Below are 18,224 nucleotides of genomic sequence, written 5' to 3'. Positions count from 1 at the left end.
GTCTGTGCATCAGTTTCCCATTTCTTCCACCCTTTTGTGAGTCTTGTGTAAAGAGATGTTTTGGGGCAGGCTATGTGCATGTACGGCACCTAGCACAAAGGGTCCCAGGTCTTGGTAGGAACTTTAGGTACTGCTGCAACATGAAGTCAATCGCTGAACTCTGTGGTGGTCCTGAGGTGCAGTGGTGGGGAGGTTGGTGTAAACTAGCATTGCTGTTGGCCATACTAGCTCTGTTCTGTACATAAAATGACACAGAAATTTCAGGAGTCCTTGTGCTGTATATTTATACCTGCTTACTGTATTTTCCACTCCATGCATCTGATGAAGTGGGTTATTTTCCACAATATATGCCCAAATAAATTTGTTAGTCTCTCAGGTACCACAAGGACTCTTCGTTGTTTTTACTGATACAGACTAACATGGCTACCCCTCTGAAACCTGATAGAAATTTGAGGCACTAGTGTTATCCATCTAGCCCCTTTCAGTGATTTTATGTGTACTATATTGTTCATTAGCAACCTCTAGGAATAGTTACAATAAAACCCAAGTTAGTAACAAAATAATTTCCCTTCTGAGAAACAGTAGTAAAAACCCACTCCCCTGATCAATCAACCCTGTATGAATTAACAGGCCCTGAAGATTCCTGGACTTGGGCTTCATTGATGAATGGGGGACATGGAAAGAATTCCCGAGCTGAGAGCTCTCCCAGTGTGGATGCCTTTAAACTGTACAAATTCAAAAGATTGTCAATTCTTCTTTCATCTGCTGGATTAGAACTAGAGACGTGTGACTAGTTCATAGCAAGTAATTTGTTCTATGAAAAATTCTGCAGTAGTCTCACAGGTTAAGAAAAAGTGAACCTTTATTTGATTATTTCTGATGTAACATTATCCTTTGGTAGAAATGTTGTAAATTAATGTTGTAATTGTAAAACACTCAAGATATTGCATAGAAAATACACACGGGGGAAATCACATATATACATTTCATAAAAATAGAATACATCTTGACAAAATTACTTCCAGAATTTGTTACCACCTTTATACAGTGTATTGACACCTAATATTTTGCTGAACCAAACTTGCTAGATTTTTGGGGAAAAAGTTCCATTTTCAAAAACAACCAACCAGGAGTAGTGGAATGTGGAAGATCTGGAGCTAAATTAATGGGTTACACCAAAATGTCAGAGTAAGATTTTTATCATAAAATATCTGCTTTCTAAGGTGGAAGTAGCTATGTATTTTTTTTCTTCGGAACAGTAATGGCATGGCTGAAATCACATGAATGTCACAGGTTCCTATTCAAAAATTTCCAAGTGAAAATAAGCACCAGTGTGGCATCCATTTTAGCATTTTTGAGTGTAGAGTGGTATTTTTCCTTTTTGACCAAATGAAACAATGTACATACAAACCTATTTGTATCAAGTATTTGGTAAGAAAAATATCATTTTTCAGCAGATAAATTTGTAAAACATTTAGCAACCCTTAAAAACTAGCAGAAATGCTAGTTCTCTGTTTAGCTTCTTAGAATTAGACTGATTTTTGTCTACTACTTTGACCACTAAAATTCCACCTTGCATTTCTGATTTGTTCTGGTGAATTTTCAGAACCATTTGTGGAAAGTTACTGCTCCAGTGTAATAAATAAAGCAAGTGGTAAAGGCTCCTTAGAACCCTGGATTTTTTTTTTAATTGGAATAATGGAAATATTGGCATCTTCAGGGAAAGCACAAGAAAAGAGCATAGCACCACTTTCATGTTGCAAGGTTTGCAACTGTTTTTAAGAGGAGGCAGTACTGTCAGTCTGGAAGTGGTAATACCCACTGGCACTTACGAATATGGTTAAAATACTTCAATTACTGGCTGAAGTGTGCTTTTTAATATGGATAGGCAGACACAGCTATATAAACAATGAAAGTTGTCTGATATTCAATGTTTCCATCAGCGCTGTAGGACAAAGCTCTGACTCTCATCCGGTATGTCTCTGGCACTTGCAGTGGCCTGGTTGTGAACACTACGCCTTTTAAATTTTCATCTCTGAGAGCAAATGGGATTGTTGGGTCCTCATCTACCATTAGGAAAGTTGTTCTGGGATGCATCACTCGATCTTGAGTGTAGACAACCAGTCGAATTAAATCCTGATTGGCAGCTATCCCAAATGGCAGGGAAACAAGTTTGTATTCCAAGGCATACGGGCTAAGAGCACATTCCAAATCATTAGATGGGCAGGTCTTAAGACAGAAGCTAGGAATAAAAACAATACTTTGAAGTAGCTAGGCAGAAGGTATTATACAGGTCACTACAATTTAGTACAGTATTAGGGCATTATGCAGCAAAGGCCAAATTCCAGTACACACGCATGACATGCAGTTACTTCAGCGTACACAACCTGATCTTGTTTCTTTGAAACCACAACCAAGTTTCACTGATAATAGAATGCACTGGAAGCCACAGAGAAGTACTAAAAATATTGATAGCTTTTAAAAGAAATCCTAGATTATTTTTTGTTTTGGTTACTATAGCCAATAGCACATCATTTTAGTGACCAAGTTCGTAAACAATGCAAAAAAAAAAAGGCTTTTTGGGACATTTATAAAATACTTAGGGTTCATTCTCCATTTGGTGTGTATGATCTGTTACAGAATTTTGCCTCCAAAATTAAAAAAAAAAAAGATTGAGTGGGGGATGTTTGTTCTCAAGGACTAGTGACTATTTTGAAGTGCTCTAAAAATATAAATGGAAGCATCTAAGCACTATCCAAAAATAAACTAAAGCCAGAAGATGAGCAAAAAAGGCCCCATCACTGTTTGCTGAAGGAAACTGAATGATTAGGAAGAATCCGAACAAAATCTGATCATGGCAAAGTTTGAAAGTTTGCGTGTCAGATTCTATTGGTACACAAACAGTCTGACCTTGCTTCCACTGAATCCAACATTAGTAATATTGGATCCATGATGGCAGCCAGAAGTCACAACTTTTGTGTGGACCCACTGCAATCTAATCCTATTATTTATCAATAACATGAAGCAATAATGCATATATATCACTGTCACCAGTGACTAATTTTTGTACGGAGAACAGGCCCAATGCTGTAAATGTAATCCACTAGTGTGGATCTCTGCACCAATGCAGAATTGTACTGAAGTCAGTGGGATTCCTGAAAGGGTCTGTGCTAGCAGATAACACTGCAAGATCAGGGCCAATGTTTGGGGAGAAGAAAGAACCTGAAAAAAACTTAAATAAAGCATACCCAGAAAGAGGATCTCGCTGATAGTTTGGTGGACAAGGTGTATCTATACACTGGTAGCTTCCTCTCATGTTAAAGCACATGCGATTTGGTCCACAGTGAATGTTCTGTTCAAGGCACTCATCAACATCTGATTGTAAAAAGATGCAGTTAATCACTTCTTTGTATTGAGGCGAATTTCACAGGTACAGGAAAAACTAAGCACATCACTGTCTTAAAATATTGCCAGACTACAGTAAGTACCATACAACTGCATGAGAAGTAGCCTTCCCCACTTCACGTTTCATGTTCCTATTCTTAGAACTCTGCCTTGGTACAGTATTTGATTTAGTGGAACTAGCAACCCCAGTAATATACATTTGTTGTTGTTGTTTGTACTGCATGAGTGCCTATGGCCCTGTTGTGCTAGCTGCCCTAAAGAGCTTGCGATCTAAACTGCAACTACATTGTCCTTGAAACAAAATCTTGTCAATGGTGACTAGCTGGTTCAGGGGCTTTGGTGGACTATCAGGTGCGAGGGCACCATTTTTGGTTGATGCTGAGGACATGCTAAGCATTAGTTTGGTTTTGAAACCTGTTCTACTTCTAACAGTGAAACTTTGTGGTCAGGGTTAGGGACATATTGGAAGGACCACATGGGCTAGCTTACAGAGTAAGAAGGTGCAATAGATTACATAGTCAGTTTTCTGATCATCACCACTTGGTTTAATATTGCCTCATGCCATCAAGCTGATGTATATACCCACATTAATTAGAGACTGCAAAATATCTGTGGTGAAATTCCATTCAGGGAAACTTCAAAGGTTTGCATTTTGTTTTGACTTAGTAAAATTGTTTTTAAAATGGCTCTTTTTTTTTTTAATGGAAAACCCACAACATTTTTAGGAAACTGGACTGATTTTGTGAACTTTATATGAAATGCAAAACGTCAAACTATAAAGGTCTCTTGGGTTCTTATCAAACAGATACCACACTCCACAGTTTGACTACTTATCTGAGCTTTAAGAGACCCAAAACACTTTTCTGGAAGCCTCATGCAGGAAAATGTTTTATCAGGATATTTCAAGTATGTGCTGGCTTTAGGTGGGCAAGGAGTATCATAAAAACAGTTTCTCTCTCAGTATTTTGGCTAAAAGCCATCTGTAATAAGAAGTACCCTCAAAGTTAAATCTCCATTTTGAATACCCCAAAATTCAGAGGAGTTGGATCTGAGACAATAAGGGTCAACTGCACTACTAGGATCTGGATCCAAATTCAGACTCCAAACTACAACCCTTCCTAGCCTCAGTTCTGAATAGATCAGATCCAGAGTTCTGTCTCTTTGGCTGGCCTTGCATAGAAACAAAATGCTTGATTTCTGTGTATACTAAGACCTCTTTACAACACTGCCATTAGTGTAAGTGCAGAAGAGGATCAAAATGACAAATAATGTAGTTGGGTTGGATATTGAGAGCACTTATATGTGACCTCCAAAGATGAAACTAAAATTAGGCTTTTTCCCTTCTAAAAGAAGCCTGAAAGGATTTTATCGAAAAGGAAAAGAAAAACAGGGTTTTCTTTTTTCCTCTTTGTTATTTACAAAAGACATTCAAATCTTGTCTTCCCCGGAAACACTCTGCTGACTGGAAGATCAGTGAAATGGGCATCACAAGAGTGAAAGTGGATGGAGATTTTTGTCAGGCCATTTGAAACTCTATTGTTTGGTTTGGATTTTTAAATGCCTTTTAGTTCCAATTGATTCAACATTTCATGCCCTTCAGTTAAGTAGTGAGAGTTCACAGCATAAATCTGCGGCTTCCTTGACACTCCTGATATTTCTAAGCTAAAAACAACTAGAAATAAACCTCTTTCACGTCTTCTTTATACATCATATAACAAAAAAACCATCACCCTTTTTGCATGTTTTGAGTTCAGTTTTAGACTTGAAAGTGTGAAATTCTTATGTCATCTCTTGTAGGGAACAGCAGCTGTTTTGTAACAAATATTTCAGCCTCTTAAAAGATGAGAAACTCCCATTGGAAAATATATTAGAGTAAGGATTTCCTTATGAAGAAATAATGGTTTTCTACTACAGCTGTATTAAATCAGTGTAACATAAAAACAATTTAAAGGGGAAAGTTTTTTTTATTATTCTACTTGGTTTTAATATTTCTGATTCCTGTTTTCCTCTCTCCAGAGCATAATTCCAGAATCTGAATAATATTTTCAAATAACCGACAGCAACAAAAAATTTTTAAAATGTTTTGCGTTTGAAAATATAGTGTCTTCTTTAGTGTAAGAACAGCATTTAATGGCTTCTGATTGGTGAGGTAAAATTTTAATGCCAAATATTTTGGTGTTTAACCTCCAGATGTTCCAGTCAGTACCCACAGATATATCTGATGCCTGTATATCTTCAAGTGATGGAGAGACCTCTGAATCGTCTTGGATAAGTATCCAAAAAAGATCATGTGCTTGTCTGAACCTCTTGAATCTGAAGAGTGAGCTGCAAATCTTGTAAAATAGGCTTGCTTAGGCTCTCCATTGAGGCAGGCTGTTCTTCAGCCATTTACAACCTTGCTTGAAGGCATTTCTAGCTCTGTTCCCCATCCAGAACAACTATGGCAGGAGCCAGAATGGCTCGTGTTGCTTAGTATATGACTCAAGGTTGATGATAAAAAAATTGATTTTTAAAGCTATTTATAATAAGTTTAGATCTTACATAGAGTGTCATAATTTTAATCTATTACAAAAATAGAAAATATAATATTAAGCAGTACATGTTTGCTGCCAAGATTTAAAGAAAATTACACCGTTGAACTGATGGGAAGTCACTGGTTAAGCATCTTGAAGTGCTAAACCAGCTTTTGACTGCAGTAGCATCTTGTGCAGAGAGAACATTTTCTTGATTTCAGTTTATTTAACTAGTTCATTCAAAGTTAAGAAACTGGGAGTTGAAAAAGCAGGAAAGCTTATTTTCTTCTTCCAATCGATGAGTAAAAAAAATTAGGTATGAGAGGATGATCTCTACTAGTTCTAAAATCTTGACGGACATGGTGACCATAAACAATCAGTTTTATCTATGAATTGAACTAACTGATTTATTAAACAAAGGAAGTATTAAATGTAAAACCATGTTTTGATAAACTATTTGTATGCATCCAGCACGTTTCAGATAGTTCTACTTAATAAAAAAAATATTTGGAGCATTTTTAATTGAATCTGAATTTCCATCCAAACAGAGCTAGTAAATAAGAAATGCATCATTCAACATTTTCTAACATTATAAAAATTAAGTATCTGAATAAGTTAAGCTATAGAATTGCTTAAATAAATGTGTATAGATATCCTCCTGGTTAGCAAAAAAAAGTACCACATGTAGTGCAAAGGCTATATTTAGTTGCAAATCAATATGTTTTAATGATTACCAACCAATGAGAATCAGCCTTGCTTTAGGAAAATAACAAAAGGTCCAAAAGCAAAACACGATTGAAACTGATGATTTAAATGAAGGTTTTCTGCTTGTTGATTTAAATCGTGATTAAAATCAGTTATTTAAGTAGCTTTGATTTAAATCAACCCTGAAATGGCCTATGTTGTTTCCTTGCTGAGCACCATTTTTTATTTAAAAATTGTGCCCAGATAGGCAAAAAGTACAAATCAAACAAGGTGATGCGGCCAGTGGAGGCTCTGAAGTGAGAAGGAGACAAGTCCACGGTGACCTGTGTTTTCAGCATAGCATCTTGACCTCTGATCTAGCTTTGCCACCCTCACAGTAAGCAGAGTGTAGTTTAGAAAAGGTTTGTTTCTAGTTTTCAGCAAAGTCTTACTTTATCTGAGGTGGTTTACCCAACCTAAGGCAGCCCAAAGGAGTGCCTACTCCCGCTCCCCGTGCTGTGTTCTAAAGCACTGCTCTTTAAGTTGCTTATTTTGTCTCTTCTCTCATATTTAAAAATTGTTCAATTCAGGGGTTATTTCCTTAAACACAACTAGTCAATACACTGAAGGTCACAAGTAGAAATGGAGCCAAACTCTGAGCTCCAAACAACCCAAACTTGGGATATGTTGAAATCTGAAGCCATATCTGAATTTCAGAAATGGTTTTATAACGGACTGAACCAAATCCCCAAGTCTAAGAGCCGCTGCACTTTGGGATGTTTGAAAGTTAGACCTGAGTTTTGGGGCTTGAGTCTATATCTAGTTGCAGTTGCAATGGGATAGCACATGTTTGTTGATAGGAAACAAATTAAAGAAATACTCTATCTATGTATTCTCCACACACACGCAGATCTGGAGAGATATTTACTTACCTTGGCATGCTTTGCCATTGGGCATAAGACGATAACCAGTTGGACAGACACACTGATAACTTCCTAGGGTGTTTCTACACTCATGCTGACAGGCATCTCTGTTTTCACATTCATCAATATCTGCAAAAAAGCATGAAAATATAAATGTTAAATTCTCAAGCAGACTGATCTCTGTCTTTTTTGCTAACCAGATCAAACTGGTCTGATCTGTGTGTGCAGAAACTTCTCCAGCCAGTCTACTAATACAAAAACCTTTGAGTGATTAATCTCCGTCTGTATGCAGTGCACATACTGAGCTGCTTGGGAAGTTTTAGGATCTCCTTGTGTCATGGGATGGCCATCTAGCAAGTCTGAGAAATCCTTTCCATTCAAAATACATGTATTCAGTTGCTCATAATTTTTTCTCAATTTTTAATTTGGGGCTGAGATTTGGCATGTCTGATCTCAATTCCTAAGTGATTAATAATCATAATTTTTTTAAAAAAATAGCTCTTGGGGATCCCGCACCTCTTTCTGATATAAGATTTTTCAACGTGAGTATTATATATTCCACAGGGAGAGGCCAGGTTGCTGGCACCCAGTGCTGGAGGATAGCCTGGGGAGAAGAGAGAGGGGAATACCATGGGGCAAACTGCCTACAACACGTGGTCTGCTGTAGGGTCCAAAACCAGTCAAACCCTCACCAGACAGTACAGGGGAGCTGGTTGAGGAGAGGACTGAGTCAGGGTACCCAGGAAATGCACTGATTCGGCACATTGCCAATAGAAGCTTCCACTTATGGGAGCTGCTGTACCAATTTAAAGCTTTCCAAAGGGTGAATCCCTCCTCAGGTGCAACAGCCTCCTTCACAAGTTTCTGCCTCCCTTGACAAGGTGGGACTTCAGCTCAATATCTGGAAAGAGAGAAAATTAGTCTATGCTCTTTGTAGACTTTTTATAGCTCCGAAGTAATGCAATAGAATTAGACCAGCAGGTTAAGATTTTCCGAGCAGGACAGGGGATTTAGACACAGGCCTTCCTTAATTCTAATTCCTTAAACTGCTTGAAAACCTCCACTTACTTCAGTAGTAAGTCCTTACTCAAGCTAAACTTACACTGGCTCAGACCTTTTGTGGATTATGTTTGGGAGGAACATCTGTTCACATTCCCACTCCCCCACCTGTGTCTCACACAAAATTCTTTACATAAAAATTCAACATCAAATGGTGAAAGAGATTTGTAATTGTAATTTCCAGGGTCTGTATTTTACCAAATCTTAACTGTTCTCCTTCTCTTGGGAAAGGAGTCTCATGTACTATATCATTTCCAGTTTAGACCGGATTAAAAATCTAAATTTCAGCTCCACTAAAATGACTTGTAAGTATATTACCTGAAAAAATGGATCCTTTACAATGGACCCTAACCCCCATCTCCCACTGACTTCAATGAGAGCTGGATCAGGGCCCTAAAGATCAGTTTAAATCTTTAGACTGAGAATGGATATTCCAAAATCTTTGACTGAAATAGTTGTCCACAATAAACGGTGCTAACTAGAAAACTTGTCAGAAGTCAATACAAGTTTGGTTAAGGGCCGCATGACTGCAACATATGTTTATTAGCATTAATTATTAAGTCTTCTGCTACTAGAATATAGCACATGAGGATTAGTAGCTATTTTGTGAGTATGTCGTGCCTATGATGTGCATCCATGGCAGTATGTGCAAATTGTCTAAAGCAGCACAGACCTCTCTATTACATGCATTCAGAAAAGTTACAGTAAGGGCCAGACTTCCTCACCATGAACAGTACCTTATGCAATATGACTGAATATCCCATTGACGTCAATAAGAGCACCTGAGGAGTAAGGGTGAAAGTATCTGGCTTTAAAGCAGCATATTTGATAAAGATTAAATCACTCTTCATGTCCTTTGCTAGTTGTCATGCTGCTCACTCTCTTTTTGAAAATTAAAGTGAGTGTCTGCTCCAAGGTCATCCCACTCTCCTTGTTCCACAATGCAATTCTGTCCTTATTTATTATTTGCTTGTTCGTTACGGAAACAAAACATGCACAGGTGTGTATTCCAATCCCCAGCCCTCTTTCTTGCCTATTATCTAGGCTGTGGTGAAAATGACCAGCAGACATTAGAGGGTCTGGGTAGTGCTTGTCCACTGCCAATAAAGATTGCCTTAGGAAAAAGGTCTGAAACTCTTAACTGCTAAACATGAAGAGGTCAGTTCTATTGCCCTAAAATAAATCAGTCAACAACATGTTCTACGAGGTATTTGATTTCCCTGGGAGCAGAATTAGGCTTGTAATGATGAAAACACCTAGCCCTTCTTCCTTGGACTTCACAGAACTGTAGATAGGCAAAAGGCCTGGTTTTCTGAGGTGCAAATCACCTGCAGTTCCCACTGACCGCAGTGGAATCTGTAGTTGCTCAGCACATCTGAAAATCAGGCCATTAGTGACATGCCTCCGGTCATAGAGTGGGCCAATCGCAAAGAAAACCCATGTCTCCTTACTCCCACATACAGCGAAAGGGCAATTCTGTCTTTCTGCAGAGCATCTTGTCTGATATGCTCAGTGGGTTGCAAAGAGTACCGTTACTCCTACGTTTCACAAGCTATGTTATCAATTTCAAACCATTCTAAAGTGTGTGTTTATGCTGCACTTACAGATGTGACTAGCCTCTACCTATACCAATGAAGCTATTGTTTCCACAGTGTCTAGTCCAGAAATCATTATTCAGAATCTGCTCAGGCCAAATTCACATTGAAGTCAAAGGGAGTATGATTAAGATGTATGAGTAAGATTTTCAGGACTGGACATATAGTGACCATTGGTTTTCAAAGGGAAAAAAAGTCAGAGGAAGGCTAATACCCACAGAAGGGAAATATAGTAAGACATTATCTGTTTGAGAATAACTTGTTTGGAAAAACATGCATAACTCATTGACAATACATCATGGCAATAAAAAACATATGGCACCCTACACCATCATTCTTCGAAGCAAGCGATGAGAAATGTCAATATGTGAAGACAAAAGAATTGGATAGACATGGCTGACATTTACCTATACATTTGTCATTTCGTGCCTCATAGCCTCCAGGGCAAGATTCTCTAATATTCCTTTTAGTCCTGGAGAGAGGTATTCTGCTGTTTCTATACTCTGAGTAGGAGCTGTAGAGATCTGAGGCGTGCCTGTAAAACTGTTGAGGTTGATAGTTGTCTCTCACAGGGGAGAATTGAGCATAGTTATAGTTATTGTAATAGGTGCCATAATTTGGCAACCTCTCCAATCCAGCGCAAGATGTCCCATCACCTAATAAATGTTGTCCAGGTGGACAGATACACTTGAAGCTGCCGGGGGTGTTGGCACATTGAAATGCACACGGTTTAGGCACTTGTTCACATTCATTAATGTCTGCTCATGTGACATGATCCAGAGCAACAAACCATATATAAAGGGAGAAAAAAAACACACACACATACAGAAAAAAATACATCAGTCTTTGGAGCAAACTGAGGACATAAATGAGATCCTGAATGAAGTCAGTAAAATATGCAGAGCCCAATGCCAAAAAAAAAAAATGGGTACAATATTTTGCCATGTACAGTAATCCATCTTACTCTTCCCATGAAACTCGTTAGGACATGAGACTGTAGCACTCAGTTTTTATCCTGTGTGGATTAAATCCCTTTGAGGATTAGCACACAACAGGTTTGTATTGGTGGCTGTGAAATGGGGCGGGGATCTGTGTTTATTCCTTTCACTCCATGCTTGCAAGGGCTGAGTGATTCCTGTAAGGCGGTGATACTTAGACTACAGCTTGAGAGCCACAAGTAGCTCTTTAATGTGTCATCTGCGGCTCTTTGCAGCACATATTAAAACACTGGCTAATAATTAAATCACACAATCAGGATGCTTTTACTATGTTATTTACCAATTAAGTTATCAACTTGCACTAACTTATTTGCTGTGAGAATTATATATAAACTAAATATCTCCCATCATACTGTTTAAATATTATAGTACAATAGTAAATTAAACAATGAATTCACACAACTGTGGCTCTTTTGGGTAATGTTGATCACTAATTTGTCTCCTGAACCGCTGAGGTCTGAGTATCACTGCTATAGTGACTGAAGTTAGCTGAAAGTCAAATTTAAAACCCCAGACTTTCCTGAATGTTGATTTTTTTTCCCATACTAAAAATCCCAAACTGTTGGTAATTTCAGATTTATTTCTTAGACTCTTTCTGGATGCTCCACAAGCAGCATTGATAGGCTATGGGGGTGTCATAAATATAAAGGGAAGGGTAAACCCCTTTAAAATCCCTCTTGGCCAGAGGAAAAATCCTTTCACCAGTAAAGGGTTAAGAAGCTAAAGGTAACCTCGCTGGCACCTGATCAAAATGGCCAATGAGGAGACAAGATACTTTCAAAAGCTGGGAGGAGGGAAAAAAACAAAGAGTCTGTGTCTGTCTGTGTGATGCTTTTGCTGGGGACAGAACAGGAATGGAGTCTTAGAACTTAGTAAGTAATCTAGCTAGGTATGGGTTAGATTATGATTTCTTTAAATGGCTGAGAAAATAGCTGTGCTAAATAGAATGATATTCCTGTCCTTGTGTCTTTTTTGTAACTTAAGGTTTTGCCTAGAGGGATTCTCTGTTTTGAATCTAATTACCCTGTAAGGTATCTACCATCCTGATTTTACAGAGGTGATTCTTTTTTACTTCTATTAAAAGTCTTCTTGTAAGGAAACTGAATGCTTTTTCATTGTTCTAAGATCCAAAGGGTTTGGGTCTGTGGTCACCTATGCAAATTGGTGAGGATTTTTACCAAACCTTCCCCAGGAAGTGGGGTGCAAGGCTTGGGAGGATTTTGGGGGGAAACACGTTTCCAAACAAAGGTTTCTCAGGAACCCAGATAAAGTTTGGTGGCGGCAGTGGAAGTCCAAGGGAAAAGGGTAAAATAGTTTGTACCTTGGGGAAGTTTTAACCTAAAAGTAAAAGTAAGCTTAGGAGATTTTCATGCAGGTCCCCACATCTGTACCCTAGAGTTCAGAGTGGGGAAGGAACCTTGACAGGGGGAAATTGTGTCCAGCTCTCCTTTTTCATGTAAGACTACTCTGTTCTTCTGGTGCCTTGGGAGTACATAAAGGAGGAAGGATTCTAGCCCCAAAAGGCATGTGGAAAAATCCAAGAGGCACTAATATATGTTGTGTATCCTTGGTAGTAGCACAATTTCTAGTAACAGAGGAAGATGAGATCCATTCTACATGCTGTGATACTGAGGTAGAAGGAGCTACAGTAAGTTATTGAGATTTCTGGGCTGTAATGTTGAATTTCCACGCTAGGGTGAGTGGTGATGATCACTGACCCTTCAAAAAGTCCAGAGGTTTAGTTCTATTTGAGGAAGACTCCAAGCTTTTTGTTTGTGAATTTTCTCTGAATTATCCAAAGAATTCAGGTCTGCAGAGCAGAGGTCACAACAGACACTCTGGGCATTGTTTGGGCACTTCCACTTCTGGGAGGAATCGGGAGGAATCAACTTTTTTGCATTTAGTACTTTTTATTTACATAGATTCCAAGGCTGGAAGGGACCACTGTGATCGTCTAGTCCAGGGGTGGGCAAATGTTTTGGCCCGAGGGCCACATCTGGGTATAGAAATTGTATGGCAGGCCATGAATGCTCACGAAATTGGGGTTGGGGTGTGGGAGGGGGGTGAGGGCTCCGGCTGGGGGTGTGGGCTCCGGGGTGGGGCCAGAAATGAGGAGTTCAGGGTGTGTGAGGGGGCTCCAGGCTGGGGTGGGAGTTTAAGGTGCGGGGAGAAGGGGGAGGGCTCCAGCTGGGGATGAAGGGTTTGGGGTGCAGGAGGGTGTTCCGGGCTGGGGTGGGGATCAGGGCTGGGACACGGGTGCAGGAGGGTTCTCGGGGCTGGGACTGAGGGGTTCAGAGGGAGATCAGGGCTGGGGCGTGGAGGGGTGGCTCAGGGGTGCAGACTCTAAGCAGCGCTTACCTCAAGTGACTCCCAGAAGCAGCAGCATGTCCTCCTCCGGCTCCTAGGTGGAGGCATGGCCAAGTGGCTCTGTTCCGCACTGCCTGGTCTGCAGGACTACCCCTGCACCTCCTGGACAATGGGGGTGGTGCTTGGGGCGGGGAAGCGTGTGGAGCTGAGCCACCTGGCTGTCCCTATGTGTAGGAGCCGGAAGGGGGCCATGCCGTTGCTTCCAGGAGTCACATAGAGCAGCCCCCGACCCTGCTCCTTGGCTGGAGCGCCAGAGTGGGGCAAGCCCCAGACCCTGCTCCCCAATGGGAGCTTGAGGCCTGGATTAAAATGGCTGGCAGGCTGGATCCAGCCCGCAGGCCATAGTTTGCCCACCCTGATCTAGTCAGACCTCCTGTATAAACACAAGCCATAGAACTTTCCCCATATAATTCCTACAGCATATCTTTTACTAAAACATCCAATCTTGATTTAGAAATTGGCTGTGATAAAGAATCTGCTACAAACCTTGGGTAAATTATTCCAGTGGTTAATTAACCTCACTGTTAAAATTTTTCTCCTTATTTCCAGTGAACTTGTCTAGCTTCAACTTCAAACCAGTGGATTATGTTTGACTTGTATCTGTTAGACTGAAGAGCTCATTATCAAATATTTGTTTGATTTCTAAGCTTGACAAAAAATTCAGTTTGGGTTCAGGATCAGCAAAGGTTCTAGTCAGTTTTTAACAACATCCAAAATCCAATCCTAGTCAAAACGTGACTTTTTTTTTTAAGGGTTAATAGTTTTACAGAAGCACATGAAGTACAATAAAGGTCCTGATGCAGCAGGGTGATGAGTTGAGTACTTTCAGCTCATTGCAGGATCAAGCCCAAAGTTTGCCCCCCGCTTCTCCCAAGAATGGAAGAAACGGCCACATTCTTTAATGTGGCCATATGAGTTGTGATTCTGACACTTACATACCCAACAACTGAAATGTTCAATTAAGTAATATCTGTAGTAGGCAGAGATCCCGTAAGTGCAGGCGACTGGACTGGATGACCTATTGAGGTCCTTTCCAGTCCTACACTTCTATAATTCTAGGGGAGGTTCTGTGGTTTTTCAATAGTATTAAAATTAGGAACACTTCAGGAACTTTTCACTTTTTTGGATAACTTTCAATCAATATAAATGTTAGGAAGAATGGTTTAAAAATGGAGGGAAGGAATGGACTGGCAATTCATTTGATCTAATAGAAACTAGTATACTTGAAGGATCAGGGGTTTGGGGTCTTAACAACACTGACTGGGCCACAAAGCATAAATACAGTCACAAGTTTTCTAGGTGTCATTGTTTAAACACATATTCTGAGATTACTTTAAGTAACTTGTCAATTAAGAGTAAAACAAAACAGTGAGTGATGGATGATATCACATCTTTTATAAGGAAGTCCTTAGCAACTGCTCTTTGTTCGTTAGTGTTGTTACGGATGGAGTGCCAAAGAGACAATAAAGGAGCAAAATACTAAAAAGGAAAAGAATGTAATGGAGGAATGACTTTTGTTTTAAAGACTTGTTTCTGGTTGTTGTTGGCTAATACTATATTTCTTAAGACATCTGTTAACATGTTCATCTCTAAGCCCTCAGAATGAATAGAACGGATTGAGATTAAGATCCTTAGCCATAACAAATCTCTATTAAACTTCTTCTATGTCCCTCCATTATTTAAAGAGGGTTTTTTTAAATTTATCAAACAAGTAATAATAATCTTTGTAAAGTACATATAATTTTAATTTACATAAAATCATATATCACTCTTAAAAACAACCTGAAATATTGCTAAAAGGTATCATTTTGGTCCCTTTTGGAGATATACAGCTCTTAACCCTCAGACAGAAAGCAGTGATACTAGTCTTTTAAAAGGGACATTGTCTAGAAATTTAAGTCAAGAAGGTAGGGTGTACAAAAATGTTTACAAAATCTCATAGGATAAAAAATGTTTGTTTTCTCTGAAATTCTTAAATAATGTTGTAGTTTGAGATTGGGATTTAAATCTTCGTTTGTGGTGTTGGAAATCTAAAGACTGCAGTATTATTCTAGTGTCTAGTGCACAAGAACCAGTGAGAAAGGATGCTAACTATAAATAAATGAAACTGACTAGTTAATTTCATTGTTCAACAGAATGAAAAGCAGAAAAATAGACAATATAAATGTCAGAGAAGATATCTGATTTAAAATATTCTTCCAGTTTGATTATTTTCAGGAGTTATAAGCAACACAGCTAAGGATTTTTTTAAATGAGATCAGAGCCTTAGCGGTATAAATCCGCATAGCTCCACTGAGTTCATTGGAACTTACTTGATTTATACCTGTGAGGATCTAGACCATGACAGTACCCTCTAGTGTGTGATTAAGAGGCAAAATATAATAAAAACAAAACATATGGGTAAAGAAATCTTGAAACTCTGTGCAATTAGTTACCTTACATACAGCATTTTTTACAACTTAGGTTTCAAGTTTTCTTACCTGTGCAAAAGAGTTTTTGGTCTGTAAAATAAGCTATATCCTTTGCAGTGAGTTACAGATGAGACATATATGAAGATATGTAAATGATGAAAATGAAAAACCCAGTAAGAATTGCAGCCATTTTTACAGGAGCAGCATATATGACAAAGTAGCAAAAAGTCACAGTTCTGCATTACACCAAAGGCATGCTTAGAGTGCAGGTGAGCACTGACCAGATGGCAAACCAAAGCATTCCATAGACAGTATCCCTTTGATTATGCAACATAAATATCAGATGTACATCAGAACATTAAAAAACCCTAAAATACATCAGCTTTTAAATTTGTAAAACTAAATTTTCAAATTTTCCCTGAAATGCACTCCTTTCTTTTGGTATTAAAAAGAATCTAGGCTTTTCTGTTTCAAACAACTGAAGTTTTCAAACCAGTTACTGAGTATTTAATTATCAAGCTTTCTATCATATCTTACTATGGACAACACTTTGTTAGGATATAGATATTCAGGCCTGTCTGCAAAGGCCTATACTTTAAGAATTTAGGTATATGTTTATCATTTAGCTAGTTATAGAGATATAAAAGAAAGGAAAGGATCAAAATCACTGTCTGACTGTATAAGGCCTTTTCTCACTGTGACAGTCTGAGGCCCTGTTCTTAGGCCAATGCCTCTGGCTAAGCAGCAGAGGCAGTCATAAGCTGGGAAGCGACCGGTCACATCCTCGTATTCCAAACTAGTCACATTGAAATAAAGTGCTCTTGGGCTGTTAGGCACTATCCGGACAGGATTGTATTCCTATCACCTCCAGAGAAAGGGAAGTGCCTAGAAGATGTAAAAGGAAACTTTTAGTTTGAAAGCATCCTGTCTGGCAAGAACTCACGTATCAATAGCTGGGATGTGAAATCCTCATTTCTTTGTTGTTCTATCACAGTAGTCCCCATTCCCTATTGTTTGTCTGTATAATCTCTGTCTGCCGTATAATTAATTTTGCTGGGTGTAAACTAAGAAAGGTGGTGGGATATAATTGGTTAAATAATCATGTTACAATATGTTAGGATTGGTTAGTTAAATTTCAGGAAAATGACTGGTTAAGGTATAGCTAAGAATATTACTGCAATATATAAATTAGGGGCAAACAGGAAGTAAATTGGGGTTCGAAAATAAGGAAAAAGGAACTTGGATTTTAGCTTGCTGGAAGTTCACCCCAATAAACATCGACTTGTCTGGACTTCAGGTAGTGTTGCTCTCTGTTCATGTGAGAAGGACCAGGGAAGTGAGAGCGGGAAGGAATAAGCCCCATAACACACTTGATAGATGGTAGTAACTGAAACTCCCATTAGAGTTCCGTGAGTGGTGCACCAATATTTAAGTTAGACAAGCTATGATATTTTGAAATATCTCCTATAAAATATTAATCAAATTGATCCTATTAGCATTCTAAGGTCTGTAGAAGTCCAGGAACTGATATCAGTGGAAATGTTTCATACGCTTGAACTGACATTATAATGATGGCCAATAAACTGTATTAAAATATCTCTGCTGAAGATATTAAAATGTTATAGTGAGAATTCTTTTACTTGAGGCTAGACCGGGGTGGGCAAACTACGGCCCGGGGGCCGGATCTGACCCCTTAGGGCTTTGGATCCAGCCCATGGGATTGCCCCCTGTGGTGCCGCAGGCCCCGCACTGCTCTCAGAAGGGGCTGACACCACGTCCCTGCAGCCTGGGGGTGGGGGCAGAGAGCTCCATGCATTGCCCTTGCCTCCAGGCATCACTCCCCACAGCTCCCATTGGCCAGGAACGGGGAACCATGGCCAATGGGAGCTTCGGGGAAGGTACCTGGTGGCGTGGCAAGGGCAGCTCGCGGAGCCCTCTGCCCCCCACTCCTCTAGGGACCGCTGCCACCCCAGAGCCGCTTTAGGTAAGTGGCGCCGGTCCAGAGCCTGCACCCCACCCCCCAACTCCCTGCCCTAAGCCTCCTGTCTGCACCTCACACCCCTCATGCACCCCAACCCCCTGCCCTGAGCCCCCTGTTGCACCCTGCACCCCAACCCCCTGCCCTAAGCCCCCTGCCTGCATCTCGTACCCCTCCTGCACCCTGAGCCCCCTTATACACCCTGCACACCACACCCCCTCCCAGACCCTGCACTCCTTCCCGCACCCCAACCCCCTGCCCTGGCCCTGCATACAAATTCCCCACCCAGAT

The 18,224-nt window shown here is 39.8% G+C and overlaps 1 protein-coding gene across 1 annotated transcript in view; it reads right to left on the bottom strand.

Moving 5' to 3' along the window:
- Window positions 1-870: 870 nt before the first annotated feature.
- The window catches only part of HMCN1 (hemicentin 1), a 325,430-nt gene continuing 308,076 nt past the window's right edge, over window positions 871-18,224 (bottom strand). The window contains exons 104-107 of the mRNA XM_073356688.2: window positions 10,587-10,937; window positions 7,535-7,654; window positions 3,249-3,375; window positions 871-2,242 (exon numbers count right to left, since the gene is read on the bottom strand). Of these exons, the coding sequence (XP_073212789.2) occupies window positions 1,876-2,242; window positions 3,249-3,375; window positions 7,535-7,654; window positions 10,587-10,937 (965 nt within the window). The 3' untranslated portion in view covers window positions 871-1,875. The remainder of the gene's footprint in view (window positions 2,243-3,248; window positions 3,376-7,534; window positions 7,655-10,586; window positions 10,938-18,224) is intronic.

Source organism: Lepidochelys kempii, chromosome 8 (assembly GCF_965140285.1).
Source record: "Lepidochelys kempii isolate rLepKem1 chromosome 8, rLepKem1.hap1, whole genome shotgun sequence".
NCBI classification, from domain to species: domain Eukaryota; kingdom Metazoa; phylum Chordata; order Testudines; family Cheloniidae; genus Lepidochelys; species Lepidochelys kempii.
This window is presented reverse-complemented; position numbering and strand designations above follow the sequence as displayed.